The sequence below is a fragment of the Acipenser ruthenus genome, chromosome 5 (genome assembly GCF_902713425.1).
Source record: "Acipenser ruthenus chromosome 5, fAciRut3.2 maternal haplotype, whole genome shotgun sequence".
In the NCBI taxonomy this organism is placed as follows: domain Eukaryota; kingdom Metazoa; phylum Chordata; class Actinopteri; order Acipenseriformes; family Acipenseridae; genus Acipenser; species Acipenser ruthenus.
Window position 1 is genome coordinate 74987514 of NC_081193.1, and position 16163 is coordinate 75003676.

Sequence of the window (16163 nt, forward strand, 5' to 3'; positions counted from 1 at the left end):
ACACTTTCTGTAGTCCCCCTCACTCCCACAAGCTAAAATTACCTTCACATATCTTGGTGTCAAACTCTAGAAGCTGGTACAACTCCTCTGGCAGAAGGAGTCTGACCCAGGCATTTTCTTCTTGACAAATCCAGTTGTTTATCAACCTTTTCCGCTGCAGGAATCCCTTTATGTGGTCCAGGTAGACAGAGTTTCCAGACACCATGTAAAGTCTGTAGAGAGAAAAAAAAAAAAAAACACTAAAATGATCAGAAGGACTGTGTATAGTCACTTGTTCCAGTACAACAAGTGACAAGGACTTTGTCGAATGCTTCTTGGTCTGTTGTACTGGCCATAGGATGAGTTACATGGGGAAGTTCAATACACCCCCTTTCCCTTCAGTTCAAATATGAAATACTAAAGTACTAACTTAGTAATACCACCTTCCATCTTGCTTTCATAGGCAGCCCAAACTGTTGCATTAATTAAATCATTTTAAAACACTAAAATTACAACAGTCTTCATATATTCTGTTAGCCAGTGGCTCCAAGCCACAGCAATGTGTAATCACTTAATTGGATCCAAAGGTATTGGAGAGTTTGGGACTGGTAGATGATATACCATTGCTCAAATTGTAGAGATAGCAAACTTAAAAGAATTAAAGACTCTGTTAGACAGAAAACCTGATAATTTCTTGTACAATAAAAAACTTTAGATGAAAAGGATGAGAAATTAGATAAAATGCTTTCAGCTGGGGATGAACACATTTTAAAAAGGTGCATGGTGGGAAATTTGTTTTAAGACTAATTATATTACAAGATGTTTTAGTATTAATGTTAATGCTAATCTGCCATTTCCAAAGCATAATGAAGAATTTGCAAACAAGATTTGTGTTAAAGAATGAAGAGAATGAACATAGGGCAATGCAAAACTTTAGGCTATAGCTGCAATAAAATAACTTAAAAGGACTAGAATGTAGGGGTATAAATGCAAGCTAGAGAATGTACTCAATTTTAGGGAGTCTGTAAATTTCAATATCCATTGCTCCAACCCCACCCACTCTGCCAGATTTCTTTTTTTTCCCCTCTCTCTCTCAGCTGGCAGTCAACGGGACCTCAGCTTTTCCAGGGCCTGCTGCCCCTCCACCCTCCGTCACCTCTCTGATCACTATTTCATCGCCGATATCCGCAAACTAAGGCCTCTCCCTCCCCCAACCCCCTCTGTCTCCCCTACTAACTCACCCTCCTTCTCACCTCAGACCTCTCCTCCCTCCTCCAGGGCCACAAACCCACCACGTGCACCCTCCCCACTCACCTCTTGCTCCTGCTCTACTCCCCTTCATCTCCTCCCTTCAACACCTCTCTCCTCTTTGGCCTCTTTCTCTCTGCCTTCAAAACAAGCCTCTATCAACCCCCCACCTCAAAAAAAACCTACCCCTGACCCCCCCTCCCACCAGAACTACCATCCTGTTTCCCCTCTTACCTTTCCTCTCTAAAACCCTCGAGCGGGCAGTACACTGCCACTCTGCTCACTCCACTGAAACTGCTCTTCTGTCCGTCACCAACTAAACTCTGCCTGTGCTGCCTCTCTCTCTCTCTGTGTCCCAATTCTCGATCTCTCTGCTGCCTTTGACACTGTCGATCACTCTATTCTCCTAGCCTCTCTCTGACCTTGCAATCTCTGGCCCTGCTCTGGCCTAGTTCTCCTCTTCGACCGCACCTACCAGGTAACCTGGCGTGGCTCAACCTCCACACCTCAACCTCTCTAAACACAACCTCCCATTTTCTGTTCTGAATGCACCTTTATCTAATTCTCTCAATTTGTAACCCCCTGGTCCTGGTTTCTTTTTCAGGTCAAAAAAAAGCACCTTTTAAAATTTTGAATAGTTGAAATCAGATTTCGTAGTCATCTTTGTACAACACTGAATAGGTTCAATTATTTGAGCCTGTCTGCATATGACATGCCTTTTAAACCAGGAATAATTCTGGTCACTCTTCTTTGCACTCTTTCAGAGCAGCAATATTCTTTTTGTAGCGGGGTGACAAGAACTGAACACTATTCTATATGAGGTTTTACTAATGCATTGTAAAGTTACACTACTTCCCTGAATTTAAATTCAACACTTTTCACTATATATCTCCAAGCATTTTGTTGGCATATGCATGCATTATATATACAAGCTTACCCATATTGTCTAGATGAAGACATTTGAGTCAACACAAACTCCTAGGTCTTTCATAGATTCCGTCTTCAATTTCAATAGCTCCCATATGGTATATACAATGGACTTGAAGTACTTGTAGCCTGCATGTAGTACCTTACACTTTTCTACATTAAAATGTCACTTGCCATGTATCTGCCCAGTTCTGAATGCTGTCTAGATCATTTTGAAATGACCATTGATGCCACAACAGTGTTGGCCACTCCTATTGTGTCATCTGCAAATAACAAGTTTGCTTAATATACCAGAATCAAAGTCAATGTAGATTAGCAAGATCAGAGAACCTAATACTGATCCCTGGGGTACTCCACTGGTTACCTTGTTCCATTTCAAGGTTTCTCCTCTGAATCAATCAGCACTTGATGTTTTTTGCATGTTAACCACTCCCTAATCCATGTGCATGCATTTCCTTAAATCCCTATTGTGTTCAGTTCAAGAATTAATCTTATGCGGGACTGTCAAAAGCTTTCTGGAAATCTAAATAAACCATGTCATAGGCTTTGCAATTATCCATTGTCAATGTTGCATCCTCAAAAAAAAAAAAAAAAAAAAAAAAAAAAAAAGTTTAGACACGATCTCCCTTTCCTAAAGCCATGCTGACTGTCTCCCAGGATACCGTTACCATATAGGTAATTTTCCATTTTGGATCTTAAATCTAGGTTTCCAGAAGTTTACATACAATAGAAAAAGGTCAGGCTTATTGGTCTGTAGTTAAGTGGTTCGATTTTGTCCGAGTACTATTGGGCGGATTTCATCCAGCCCAGGGTATTTGTTTATTTTAAGAGGTCCTAGTCCCTTCAACACTTCTGCCTCTTATACTAAAGTTACTTAAAACGGGACAGGAACATGTCTACACGTGGGGCATGTTGGTCCGTATCCTGCTTTGTAAAAACTTGAGATTTAATCATTTAATAGGTTTGCTATTTTTTTCTTCATCCATGATGTTGCTATTTGGATCAGACATTCTACTTCCTCCTTGAAATGTTCTTTTGCTGTTATAATATTGGAAACTTTTTGGAACTGGTTTTAGCCCCCTTGGCAATGCTCATTTCTATCTCTTGGCCTTTCTAACTTCCCTTTTGACTTGCATTTACAGTTACAAGTACTCTTTGTGTACTTTGTTCTTGGTCCCTTTTAAAACACTCTGTAAAAATATCTGAATATTTAAAATTTATCTATTAAACCATTTTGCTTTAGATTTTGATTTGTCTACTTTTGGGATGCAATTGTTTTGTGCCTCTAGGTACTACATTTTTTAATAGCCGCCCTTTCTGTGGTTACTGTAACCCAAGTTCAAGTATTAGTACTAAAATCTTAACTGTTGTATTTGAGCTAATACAGGGTAAATCCACTTGAGGCAGTTAAATTCAGTACTTTCCTACCACCAGCAGCACCAATACCCTACTGTAAAGCATGTCATCTAGGCACAGTCTAAAATCTGCAATCTTCAGCAGCAAGTCACTTATTTTAACCCTTTCAGTCCTGGTGGGATCTTAAGGTCCCACTTTATCCTCTTGCGGTTTACAGCTCTTGAAGTACTGACAGGACTTTAAAGTCCCATTTACCAAAATATTTGTACAGTTGTGTAGATTCAATACACTTGTTCCTTTAAACAATTTTGCATTAGTCAGGACTGAAAGGGTTAAAAACAAGACAGATACCTACTGGATAGTAATGTTATAGGTGCACAATAGCAGAAGGCCCTTTCATCCAGACACCTACCTGTAATAAGGCACAGAATCAATCATTTTCCAGTTGACGTAGTTCACAGCTGTCTCTTCCAGCTTACACACTCTTGCCATCTGAATTTTAGCAACTTGCCAGAAGTGTTCGTGATCAATCAGTGTAGTGTGCATCTCCTTCTTCAGCACCCTGTACACTCCATCCAGTGTGTCATGATACACCTAGCAAGGGAGACAGCAAGAGTTCATTGAGAAAAGACCGGAATCATTCTGAAAGGTTTTTGTTGTTGTTTTGTTTAAGTTAAAATGATGCTTACATCCGGTTTTGCTGTGGTTATTGCCATAAATTTAAAATGTGTTCACACCTTCCTTCATTAAATGTGCGCGATTGTCCCCACACAGGATACCCCACTTAGTAGTCTGTTAAAGCCTTGATACATTACCACTCCGGCAACTATTACATTATTTGGACAACAGAAGAATGAAGCATTACATGTCTGGCAAAATAATTCTACTGCAACATCCTTGCTCAATGTGGGAACATTCATTAAACCAATCAGCTAATGGATTCAAGTTGTGCAAAATCATCTTGTGGCAGTACAACTGGGAATACTGATGAAGGAACAGAAGACAATTAGAATAAATGTAGCTTTTCACATGCAAATTAGATCAACCCTTTAAGATCCAATTGATTTCAAATTAGAAACATAACTTTTAGGGAAGTATATAACATTTAAATGCGATTTACACGTTTAGGTCAGTTTCCAAAAATAACCAAGTTTACAGTTACTTTATGAAAGTACAATTATGGTATTAAATTAACTAGTTGTGCACAAATTAAATGGTGTTCTATGATGTGAAAGCTAGAATTATCCAGAAATAATATTTCACTTAAGTATCATAGGCCTCCTAGATTAAAACAATCCATAAAACTACTTTCAGAAATAGTAAAATGCAAGAATATCATGGTGGCATATTTCAAGGCTCACAACTTCATGACATTTGGTGGAACTTCTCCCACCAGCTCTAAATTAATAGTGGGGGCGGGACTTCATTTGGTAGCACCAAATTAAATGTTTTGTACATTTATAAGGAAGAGCAAGCAAAACTGGGGGTAAATTGGCTCGTTATTGGTTTCTTTCTATTTTCTAAAAAACTAAAAACAGTCCTTTACTTTATGTAAAATTCTCAAAAAAATGCTTGGACTGTACCTTAACCACTCCTTTTGCAACAAAGCACAATACATTAGGCACTGGAAAGTTAATTAACGTAATGAATAAAAATATAATTTAAAAATTGCCTGCCTGAATTGCTTGCCATAAAATATGAATATTCTAAAATGATAACTAAACAAGTGAGCTACCATGGTTTGCTTTCGTTTCATACCAAGTTTAATATGCATGTTTTATTAAATACAGCAGTTTTAAAAATTGCTTTACATTGAACAGTTCCTTGTTAACGCTGAACATAACCATTTAATAAACAAAACAAGCCATTCGACTACCACATTAGATCAGGCAGTGACAGCACTGTTACACATAATGCGTAAGGCACCACATGAACATGAAGCATCGCATGAGCCCCGATATTTGTTCTGTTAGCATTTGGGACCAATCCAGGTCAGGATATAAATGTTAGAAAGGTTTTCCCATACCTTTCTACATTTTAATCTTCCCCAGTCACGTCCCAGAATCCAGGCCATCAAGGACTTGCACATTGAGAAATAGTTCTCCACTGTCTGAATGCCTGGAAAAGTACAAACAGATATGAAATCTCTGTAGTTGTGACTAACAGCAGCCATGCGGAATGCACTTGCAACCCCCACCCCTTATCAGCCTAAGACAACTCAAAAGCTATATCTTCAAGATAGGAAACATCTTGAAAGTTGAGGGGGGGGGGGGGGGGGGGGGTAGATTTGATACAAGTATCTAGTTACCAATGTTCTCATCGCCTTTCGCCAGTTTTCCTTTCCAGTAATCGCTGGTGATGTGATGTAGGGAAACAAGATACTTTACATCACAGAAAGCCGTCCCCCAGGAAGAAATCTTCCGCTTATTGTACTTCTTCCACTGGAGGTAGATTGTGCGCAGCTGTCTGTCAACTGGCTTTGGCTGTTTAAACAACCAGTAAGAAAACTGCCACTGGAATCTGAACTGATAGTATAGGCGATACATTCCCTCCAGCTCCCCATGATCTAAATAGGTATAAGAACATTAATTCAAAACAATGTAGGTTCTTCCATTACACTGGTTGGGATGAAACAGGAACTGCAGCTAGTCTTGTGAAATGTGTTGCCATTTAGCAAGTTTACATGAACTAAAGCCAAAATTAAACAAGACTTAGTTTATCAAAATCGGTCAAGTCAGGGGATCTTATAACTTTTGCATTTATTGCACCAGGTTGATCACAACAGTAGAGCTTTATTATTTATTTCTTAGCAGACACCCTTATCCAGGGTGACTTACAACCGTTGCAAGATATCACATTTTTACATAGAATTACCCATTTATACAGTTGGGTTTTTACTGTAGGTAAAAGTACCATGCTCAAGGGTACAGCAGCAGTGTCCCCCACCTGGGATTCAACCCACAGCCCTCCCGTCAAGAGTCCAGAGCCCTAACCACTACTCCACACTGCTTAACATCAGCAGATGCAGTACAGTAGGTTCACTTATCCCTAAGGCTACAAAAGCATTATCGCTTTTAATGTTTGTCTTCGGAACACTGATGGTTTGTTTCCATCATGTGTTGTATCTTATGATAGTGTTGCTTTTCCCACACTTCGTATCCTAATCTAAACCAGTGGCTATTTGTGATCCAATCCTTTGTTCCAGCCAAGTTCAATAATGATTTAATTGAACTCCTAGGTTCAATTTAACAATTAAAGGCCTGAAACAAGGTTCTGAGCCATTCAGTACTGGAATTGAAAGAGTCACAAGTCAGTACCACTATTCTAAAGAATGCTGACAAAGTAGTGCCATGGAGAAGAAAACACACAAACACACACACACACACACACACACACACACACACCTAACAAAAAAAAAAAAAAAAAAATTAATTTGAAAGAAAAGTGGCAATAAATGTAACAAATTACTGAAGGGGACTGCTACACAATATCTGACTGGATTAGTACAGTCTCAGAATCTTAGGACAGCTGTGAACTTATTACTTAGAAGGTCGGTTTCTAGATGTAAAGCTGCACTACATACCATTATCCATCTGCTGATTAAGAACGTATTGCAGGACATTACCAAAACCACCATGGTGCGTTATTGTAAGGTTGTACAATTCTCTCCAATCATACTTGAAAATGCAGTCTGTACTGGTCTCCTCAGGCTCTTCTGCAACAGAGGAAAAAAAAGTTACATTATGGTACATAGAGCAACCTTTGTGGTGTTGCTTTTGTATTTTCCTTAGTAGCTGGTTAACAGCCAGCGATTAGCACCAGTTGTAGACTATCGAATGTCACCTTACTAAATAAACGGTAGCCCAAGATTAGTGCCTAATGCGGCCATCAATCTTTTAATTATATTTTATCAATTCTACTTGACAGTTGGCAAGATCTTGAAGGACACATATACCAAACACCATCAGGGTTCTAAACAATAATTGGTACAGCACTTTCTAAATGGTTACCACAACCTTCAATAGTGCTTTCCTGTTTGTTTTTAGCAGAGATGATGTATGATCTACTTAATGCCACAATAGTGGTTTACATACAGTATCTATAGCAATCAAAATGGAATTCATAATGGAAAGCTAAAGGCTAGGAGGTTTTGTACATTTAGATAGCAACCACCATACTAAAGTTACATGGAATGAGGGGTTTATAATACAATAGTTTATGCTAACAAAGGCAGCAAACTGTCACAAATCGGACAACCATTTTCTAGGTAGTCTATATGCAACTTAAACTTGTGACATTATATACAGTCAGACAAAAGTATTGGCACCCTATACAAGAAAACACTTTAAATACAAGCATTTAGTCAACATTAGCCACTAACTGATATGGCAAAGAAATGACAAACACACAATTTCTAGTACTTAAGCAAAACACAAAGAAAAGAGCCTAAGCAATTCAAAATATCTGTTCATGACAAAAAGTATTGGCAGCTTTTACATTAGGTCTGTAAAAAAAAAGTATATATAAACTAAAATAAAAAAAAAGATTTATGGATTGAAAAGTATTACACAAAAGTGGCAATTTTCAAAATCTTTTGAAAGGTTTTAGCAACAAAGCAGATTATGGTCAAGACCAGGGATTCAACTTTTTTTTTTTTCACTTTTGTACATTCATGTGGAATGGCCATCACCATATCTGAATCCAATAGAAGTGCTTTGGACCGATCAGAAAAAAGCTGTAGCCAAGCATTGTGCACCCAATCTGTCTGAGCTGAAGTAAATATGCAAGACAGAATGGGCCCAGATTTCCACAAACAAGATGCAGCATACTAATTAAGAATTATCATAAATCTGAAAACCATAATAAAAAAAGTAAAAGGAGAACACACAACACTAAAGCAGGGGTAGCAATACTTTAAAATGAAAGGTTTGTTTTTATGATAAAGATTTGTTAAATTATTAGAAGTGTATTTTGCCTTTTGTTTTATTCAAAAAAAAAAAAAAAAAAGTGGTTCACATTCACCAGACACTTGTTATTAACCTTAAAATGATGGTACTGCATAAGTGTAGGGTGCCAGTACTGCTACTGTACAACAAGCCAGACAAGTCTAACCTTTGTGTGTTTCTTCAAGAGCTTCCTTTTTAATTCCCCAAAGTTGTTCAATGTCATAATCCGGAAGTTTAACTGAAGGCAAAGGCACTATCTCTTCCAGGACCAACCACTGAATCCAGTATTTTCCAAGAGGAAGTTCAGTAAATAGTTTCTCCTGGAGAGATCTGTTGCAGGGCAAAGTTCTGTACAAGTTCTTCCACATGTGAAGGAGTCTGAAAGCATCCTTGGGTGTGATGGAAGAGGTGGCAGAGGAGAAGGCAAACCCAAAGAACTTCTGTCAAGATAAAGGTTCCAATTTAAGTTTGTGTGTAATTCTATAGCAACCAGCTAAAAGAAAGTCTTCACCTTAATTAATCAATTTAAGCTCTACAGAAAACAGTGTTTATAACAAATCCAATTTATTTTCTCTTAGCAGTTCACTTGAATATATGCATAAACGAGATTACAAGCTTCGTAATATGTGCTGCCCCCCCCCCCCGATTGAGCAAGTATAGCGTACAGCTGGTTAGCTAGATACTACAACGTGAAACTTCATCCTATGAATACCCAACAAACAATGCTACAGTACTGTAGCTGTATAGAAAGAAATATAAATACTACCGGTACTTCAGGCTGAAAATATGCGAGACATTTTTCACTTAAAATAATGGCGTAGAGGAAAGAGCACCCCCGTGTAACCAGTGTAAAGCGCATGGCCCGTTTTTTTTCTATTACTATTAGCAGTTCCATTTAACCATGGCGTGATGTATGGCGTTGACGGGATCAGGAAATACACTTTTGTACTTTGGATGCACTATCTCACGCTACATCAGCCAATGATTTATTATAGCGTTCGTATTTGGTTTAATAAAGACATTTTCCAACCTGGCAATGGCGAGTCCACAGGGAGCTACAGCTGCAGACTCTAAAGAGAGCTCTGCAAGTCCTCCCTGTATTGAGCAAGGAGATTGGATCTAAAAGCCGTAGGATGAGAACTAAAACTTCATCGCTCAGATCTAGCATTCCTCTACACGAGCTCTGGCAGGGAACGACCGCTTCCTTCCAATCCAACTCCTCAGCTGTCTTTTGAGGTGAGCTATCCAGCATAGGCAATTGGTCGTGTAACTCCTTCTCCCACTGACCAATACCGAATGCCATTTTCCCAACTGCACCTAACCACGTAGAAAAAATACATTTTGGGGGGGTTAAATATACCAATTGAAATACTAATATTACCAATTTGTGACTAAATAATACAAATTAAGTAATATTGTGTTTGATTGGTGTAGAGTTCTTAATCGTTAAGGAATTACCAAGGCAGGGTTGAGTTAGTGTATCGCACAATTTCTGTAAATATAAAATTGATTTAGAATGGGGCGCCTAATTAATTAACGGGATAGTTTGGTGATTTGTAACTGGTACTGCTGTCTCCTGTCCGATGAGCTTTTTATTCGAATCACCTGATGACCATATCTTTTGTTGTAATACATTTTTACACGCACCTGCTGCGTTAGCTGTGGTTCACTGAGCCCAGGAGAGGCAGCGAGTAAAAACTGCACTTCTATGTGTTTATAAGTATTCTGAATATTTTGAAGTAAAGCTTTGCTCAGTTTTCATAGTTTTTTTGATGGGTATATTTAGACCTCCCATTAAGCAATTTATGGCGGTAACAGTAACTGTCACCGATTTTTAAACACAAACTCGCTCTTATTCCCGTCTGTGCATTATAGCATAGGCACCGGAGAGGGGTTGGCCAACGGCCCACTGGCCACACACTTTTAACAGCTAGGGTGAGAAGAACTATATATACTGAACATCACAAGAAACGTATCACTTATATTTGGATCAAATTCACTAGATGTGATTGAAGAAATGACAAACTGTTTTACAGCAGGTGCACTGACTTTTTATTTTGATGATTAAGATGCTGCAAAATGATCTGTCGATCTTGGGCAGGTGTTGTGACTCATGGTCTCCCAGTTCGTGGCCGTAGACAGTGTGTCGAGTTATGCCGTCTCGGCAGGTTTTAAATTGCTGGCTGTGAGCACCCAAGACGGCGAGCCACAGTACGCTGCCCTAGTCCAGCCTCCAACATGCCGATTGCACGAAGGCGCTGCTCTGGACAGACGTGGCATTTTGTGATGTGCTTTTATTCAAGCTTGCAATTCAACAGCTGAATCGCTCCGTATACGGTGCCCAACTGTCTCACTAATTAAGTGATTAATTGCATATGCTTCAGTCATAGTCTGTCATGGTCAAGGATGAACGATCGAGTGATTAACTAAAAAGAAAACAAAAACATTCTCGGCATCTATCTATATCTAGTATTTATCTAGCTTTAATCTCATCTCGTCGTTCTTCCAAAACACAGTGACACAGATAAATCAAATAAATACACAAATTAAGACGACACCGGAACGTTGTTGATAGAGGTTCCGGCGCCGTTGATTAAGTGAGGGTTTCCAGACACGGGGTAAACTAAAAACACAATTTAAAAACAACATGACATTTAGACTACCAGTTTGCAAAATTAACATTTGGAATTATTTGTAAAATGCTATTTTTGAAATGGTTTATTATTGCTTGCTGGAATAACGGCATTCTATAGCTTTCATAAATCAGAGAGATGTATTTATTTTGTTAATATTGTAGCGTTCTGTGCTATGGGGGTGAAACAGACTCAGGCCAGATGGGATTCGAAATAAGCTTTTTAATCGTTAACTAAAATGAAACAAATCAACAGCGGATCCCTGTTTGGGCCGGGGTTCACGCCAAAATAAATTAAAAAAACAAATTATCTCCCTCACTACACTTTCACTCGCTGTCTTCTCATACACTTCTGCTTCAGACTCAGACTGGATTATCTCACTGTTCGCAGTTGGGCGCTCTTTTCACCTTTCCCTCCAAATCCACGCACACCCTCCCGCTCACTGTTTAGCTTTTCCCCCACCCCCTCTTACTTATAGCCTCCGTACAATACACAGAACATTAAAGGAGACATAATAAACAAGATAAACACAGCGTCCAGGATGCCGCCATCGCCAGGGTTGTTACAATATGCTCACATTTCTCGTGGGAACTCCAGGTACTGTACTTGTTCACATATTTCCTATGTAAAGTTACTTTTAAATAAAGACTTTAGATGGTCACTAAATACTGGTTTGAACATGGCCATTAAAATGCCTATGCGTGTACTGCTGGCATTGCTTCCTGTTTGTGTCCATTTATATGTTGACTTACACATTTTTCAGATAAATACCTTTTGGCTCATCCTCAATCCATTGTGTTCCTGTTTCATGATCCCATCTTGAAGCCCACTGTGGTTTGGGTAAACAGCTGACACTAGTTACACAAGTTCAAATTTTGCATCAGGTTACAAACAACACATTCTCATCTTAGGTTTCATAAAGCATTTATTTGAAAACATCTTACAGGTATTACATTACCACAGCCAGTCCATTAACAGCATGCAGATATCAAAAGGTAATGTTTATTTTTTTTATTGTTATTATTATTATTATTATTTTTTCACTGAAAATGTGCAGTTTTTGGTTTTTCATTTCCATTTGCAGTCTTGAGTTAAGTATGCTCTAGACAGATTTATCAACCAAAGACTTTTTACCCATGGGGTACAGTTTGTTGTCATAGCTATTTATGAAGATTACTAAATGGTTAGAACAACAAAAGGTAAGCACTGCACACTTGTCTAAATGTTAATAGCACAAGTTAGAATGATCTAAACTAGACAATAACCTTTCTTAATTACACAGTGGTGCAAATATTGAGTGCCTTGTATAGTGATATATGAGTTTAATTATTATTATATAACATATTTATTAGCTGGAATGTATACCTTGAACTCCAATGGGAGACCTTTTGACATAAAATGAAAATTTGACATAGAAAATGGAGATGCCTTTTATGGCTAAAATACACGCCACATTGCACATTGATTGAGTCTGTCAAAACCAGAATATTGATAGCATTGCGTATCTGCACTCGTGTGATGAGGTATGGTTTATTATATAGTCTACATGGTAACACCAAAATGTTGATTTTTCTGTATGTGGGGCATTCGCTGTATAGTCAGGGAATCTTTTTTTTTTTTACAGCCCCATACGATCTGTGTCTAATAGACGTATTCAAAATGTGGACTTACTCACTGTTAAAGAACAGCAGATAGAGCACTGCGTGTCCCTCACATAAATACTTGGGATACCCTATGCAATCGTTTACAAATTATTTAAGCCTCAACATCTGCTGTGGGGTTCAAAACTCAACACGGAGTAGGCATTGTGGAACATTAAAATGTGCACTTATAAAACAGTGTTGTAGGTGGTACTTTTAAACCATCGGTCAATTGCCAACCAATAAAAAAAAAATATATATCAACAGAATGACCTGACCGATGTGGGTACACATATAAGAACAACATACATCTAAAATTAGTGATAATAAACAACATAAAACAAAGGAGCATTACAAGAATAAATACCAAAAATGTACACAATATGGATGAATGTAAATATAAAAAGAAACAATACAGGGGTGAACATTTTTAGGTTACACTGTATTTAGAGAAAGTAATTTCACAATTTGGCTGCTAGAGACCGGGTCCTACCTTTGGCATGCATGTAGTGTATTTTTGAAGATATATTGTATCACTGTGACATTATTACTTCAGTGGTTTCAGTTCTCAGTTCTAAAACAGGCATATTTTCTAAACCAGGTTTCCTAATTCCAACAGCCTTTATCTTTCTGCATCTGTATAAATGTATCAGACGAATACCATCAAAAACCAACAGAAAAAAAAAAAAAAATCTAAAAAGCTGCTGTAAAAACAAGAAACTGTTCTACAACCTGGGCATGAGGCAATGTCTGAACGCATAGTGTATTCCTTCAATTTTTGTTCTTTCTTTTTTTCATTCCTGTTGTTCAGCTAGCAAATTCCTTTCTCTATATACAGTGAGAGTGGGTCACAGTTGATAAAGGCAGTGCCCCCTTGCCCCCTTGCCCCCCCTCCAGCTCAAGCCACTCGAACGCGGGGCTCCTCTTCAGTCCCCTGCCCCAGACTGGTGTAGGTGACGGCTGGCTCCAGCGGCCCTGTGGCTGGGGTGTCTGTCGCAGGTCCTGAGGAGTTGCGGAACTGCTTGTAGACCCGAGGGTCCTGGGCGACGTAGGTTGAAGAGGAGGCGTATAATATCAATCCCATGATGATGGTAAAAAAGGACAGCAGGTACAGACCTGAAAACTAATGAGAAGAGTACAGATTAAGTCAATAGGCCAGGAACTCAGCCCAGACCTGCTTAAATCAAATAAGTCAGTGACCTGAATAAGCGATTGTAAAGGTGCTACTAAACTGAAGGACAATAAATGACATATATTAATGTCTGAAGGACAGGGTTTTCTTGTTTGTGAAGTCCGAAGGAAGGATTTCTCAATAGAAAAGCGTGAAGGACAGTGTTTTCTCATTGGAAAGGTGGGGACCAGTGTTTCTTCTTAGAAAAGTGGATAGGACCAGGTTTTCTCAGTATTAAAGTGAAGGACAAGGTTTTCTCAGCAGAAAAGAGGGGATGCAAGTCAGTTATGATCGGCTGTTTTGACATCCTAATGAAAATGTAAAACCAAAAAAAGGACATACCATTATTACACACATTTCATTTTTATTTATTTATAATTTGTTTTTCAATTGTGACAAATAAGCTAAATGCAGTTATTGCACCACTCATGCCTATGTATTATACAATGGCACAATGCAGAAATAATAAAATAATGTATTCATAGACATTAAACTTTACTTATTATTTTCCTTGTACCCTATTTTTGTTGCAGTCAGTAGTAAGTGGAAATCACTTGCAGCTCATGGTTTTCTAAATTGAAATTATTTATTCAACATGTTGACTTCAAAGCGACAGAGAGAAGTTTGACAGGATTTTCAAATAGTTTCTGATGTGGCAGCACTTCTAATTTAAAATGTCACCTAGATTTATGTAAGCGAAAAACCTAAAGCTAGAACTCAGGCCCGATGCCAGAAAACACGTGCAAAGTTCTTGTTTATTATGCTGGTTTATTATAGCCTGTTACTAAAATACATATGACTCTTAAATTCAGCCAATATGCAGATAAAATGCAGCAAGAAAATTACCATACAAACAAAACTAATTTCAATACACGCACAGTAAATGAAGGGACCCTTATAAATATAAACTGATTTAAAATTTTAAAATTTAAAGCAGCTTCCAGATATTTATCCTATCTCTTTTGCTTGTTTTGCAGATTCACAGTTTACTGCTTATTCCAGCTTGACAATGGTTCGGGACCTCATCTAACATTTTATTTTCTTTCAATACTTTTGTAGTTGGCCATTTTAGTCAGTTTAGCATTATTATTTAATGTTTTATCAGATGTGACATGTGCAATTAGTAGCAAGGACTATGTCTTAGATGCAGAACATGAAAGTGGCATTAGAGAAATTAAAATAAAAAAACAAAAGTAATGCGATCCAGGAACAGAGAATAAAGTTATTGATCATTTTGCTGAACCTAAACAGATGAAGACCTTACTATCATTGCCAGCGATTGGTTTTTGAGAAGTACTCAAAATGTAGCGGTGTAACAGGGTGCAAGCACTGTTGCATTACTGTTCTTCAAGTTTGGTTAATACTATCCCTGTCAAATACACGTGCAGACTGTGGCTGGGACTTAATTGATTAATTAACAATCAATTAAGCCCAGCCACGGGTGTATATAAGTAGCAGTATCTCCACTTGTGGGAGATGAACCCAAGGCCAGGACCGGACCGGACCAGACCATTTTGAACGCAGGTAAATACCTTCAGAACAACCAGAGACGATTACCTGCCAGCCCAGCCTCTACAGCTCTGCCTGCTTACAAGCATCCAACTTGTTTATTACCTTGCTCTAACTGGTAGATTGTGTAAATAGTTGTACCATATTTAAACAGTTTTGTTTTTGTTTTTTGTAAATAAATACTCACAAGAGTGCTTTAACCTGCAATCCTCACGTCTCTACCTGCTATTTGTATAGCCATAAAGAGCTGCAACCGCACCGCTGCCCTCCCACAAGCAGTTCAAAAAAGGTGCTATTTGGAAGTGAACTACATCAGTTCACACAAGTTGTTACAAACCATTTTTTCTGATTTAAAATGACCTTATTCAGGAATCAATTCATATTATTTAAATCACCTTACAGGTTTTTGTTCATTTTTTTTCAATATAGCGGAGTCATTCTGAACTTCGTTATCATTCATTAAAGTTATTGCACAGAAATAAAAAATTCACGTGAAGGCAAATTTAAATATATAAATTCAAGCAGTCTTTTATTCCGGCTCTTCGTCAATCTTGACAAAAGAAAAAGACAGCAAATATAAAACTAAAAGCAAATCAAAATGTCCAGAAAATTCCAAGCCAGTTCAATGGTAGAATCCACACCTTGTGTTTTTCTGCAAGACATTTCTGAATTTTGTAGCAATATTCCCAACAGTCAAAAAAAAATCCTCTCCACTGGTATAGAAGTGGCTGGAACAGTAAGATATTTGCGTGCC

General features: G+C 38.1%; 2 protein-coding genes across 4 annotated transcripts in view; both read right to left on the reverse strand.

The window, feature by feature from the left end:
* si:dkeyp-114g9.1 (uncharacterized protein LOC555399 homolog) overlaps nucleotides 1–9801 on the reverse strand; it is a 13306-nt gene extending 3505 nt beyond the window's left edge. For 2 of the 3 annotated variants that reach the window (XM_034004480.3, XM_059024517.1), the window contains exons 1-7: nucleotides 9487–9801; nucleotides 8623–8896; nucleotides 7094–7225; nucleotides 5819–6076; nucleotides 5537–5628; nucleotides 3923–4104; nucleotides 43–212 (exon numbers count right to left, since the gene is read on the reverse strand). In XM_034004480.3, coding sequence (XP_033860371.3) covers nucleotides 43–212; nucleotides 3923–4104; nucleotides 5537–5628; nucleotides 5819–6076; nucleotides 7094–7225; nucleotides 8623–8896; nucleotides 9487–9759 — 1381 coding nt within the window. In that variant the 5' untranslated portion in view covers nucleotides 9760–9801. The remainder of the gene's footprint in view (nucleotides 1–42; nucleotides 213–3922; nucleotides 4105–5536; nucleotides 5629–5818; nucleotides 6077–7093; nucleotides 7226–8622; nucleotides 8897–9486) is intronic. The other variant, XM_059024516.1, reaches the window with a different exon arrangement.
* Nucleotides 9802–11996: 2195 nt separating this feature from the next.
* Nucleotides 11997–16163, reverse strand: part of slc35f1 (solute carrier family 35 member F1) — a 101887-nt gene continuing 97720 nt past the window's right edge. Inside the window, exon 8 of the mRNA XM_034005606.3 lies at nucleotides 11997–13852. Within this exon, the coding sequence (XP_033861497.2) occupies nucleotides 13628–13852 (225 nt within the window). The 3' untranslated portion in view covers nucleotides 11997–13627. The remainder of the gene's footprint in view (nucleotides 13853–16163) is intronic.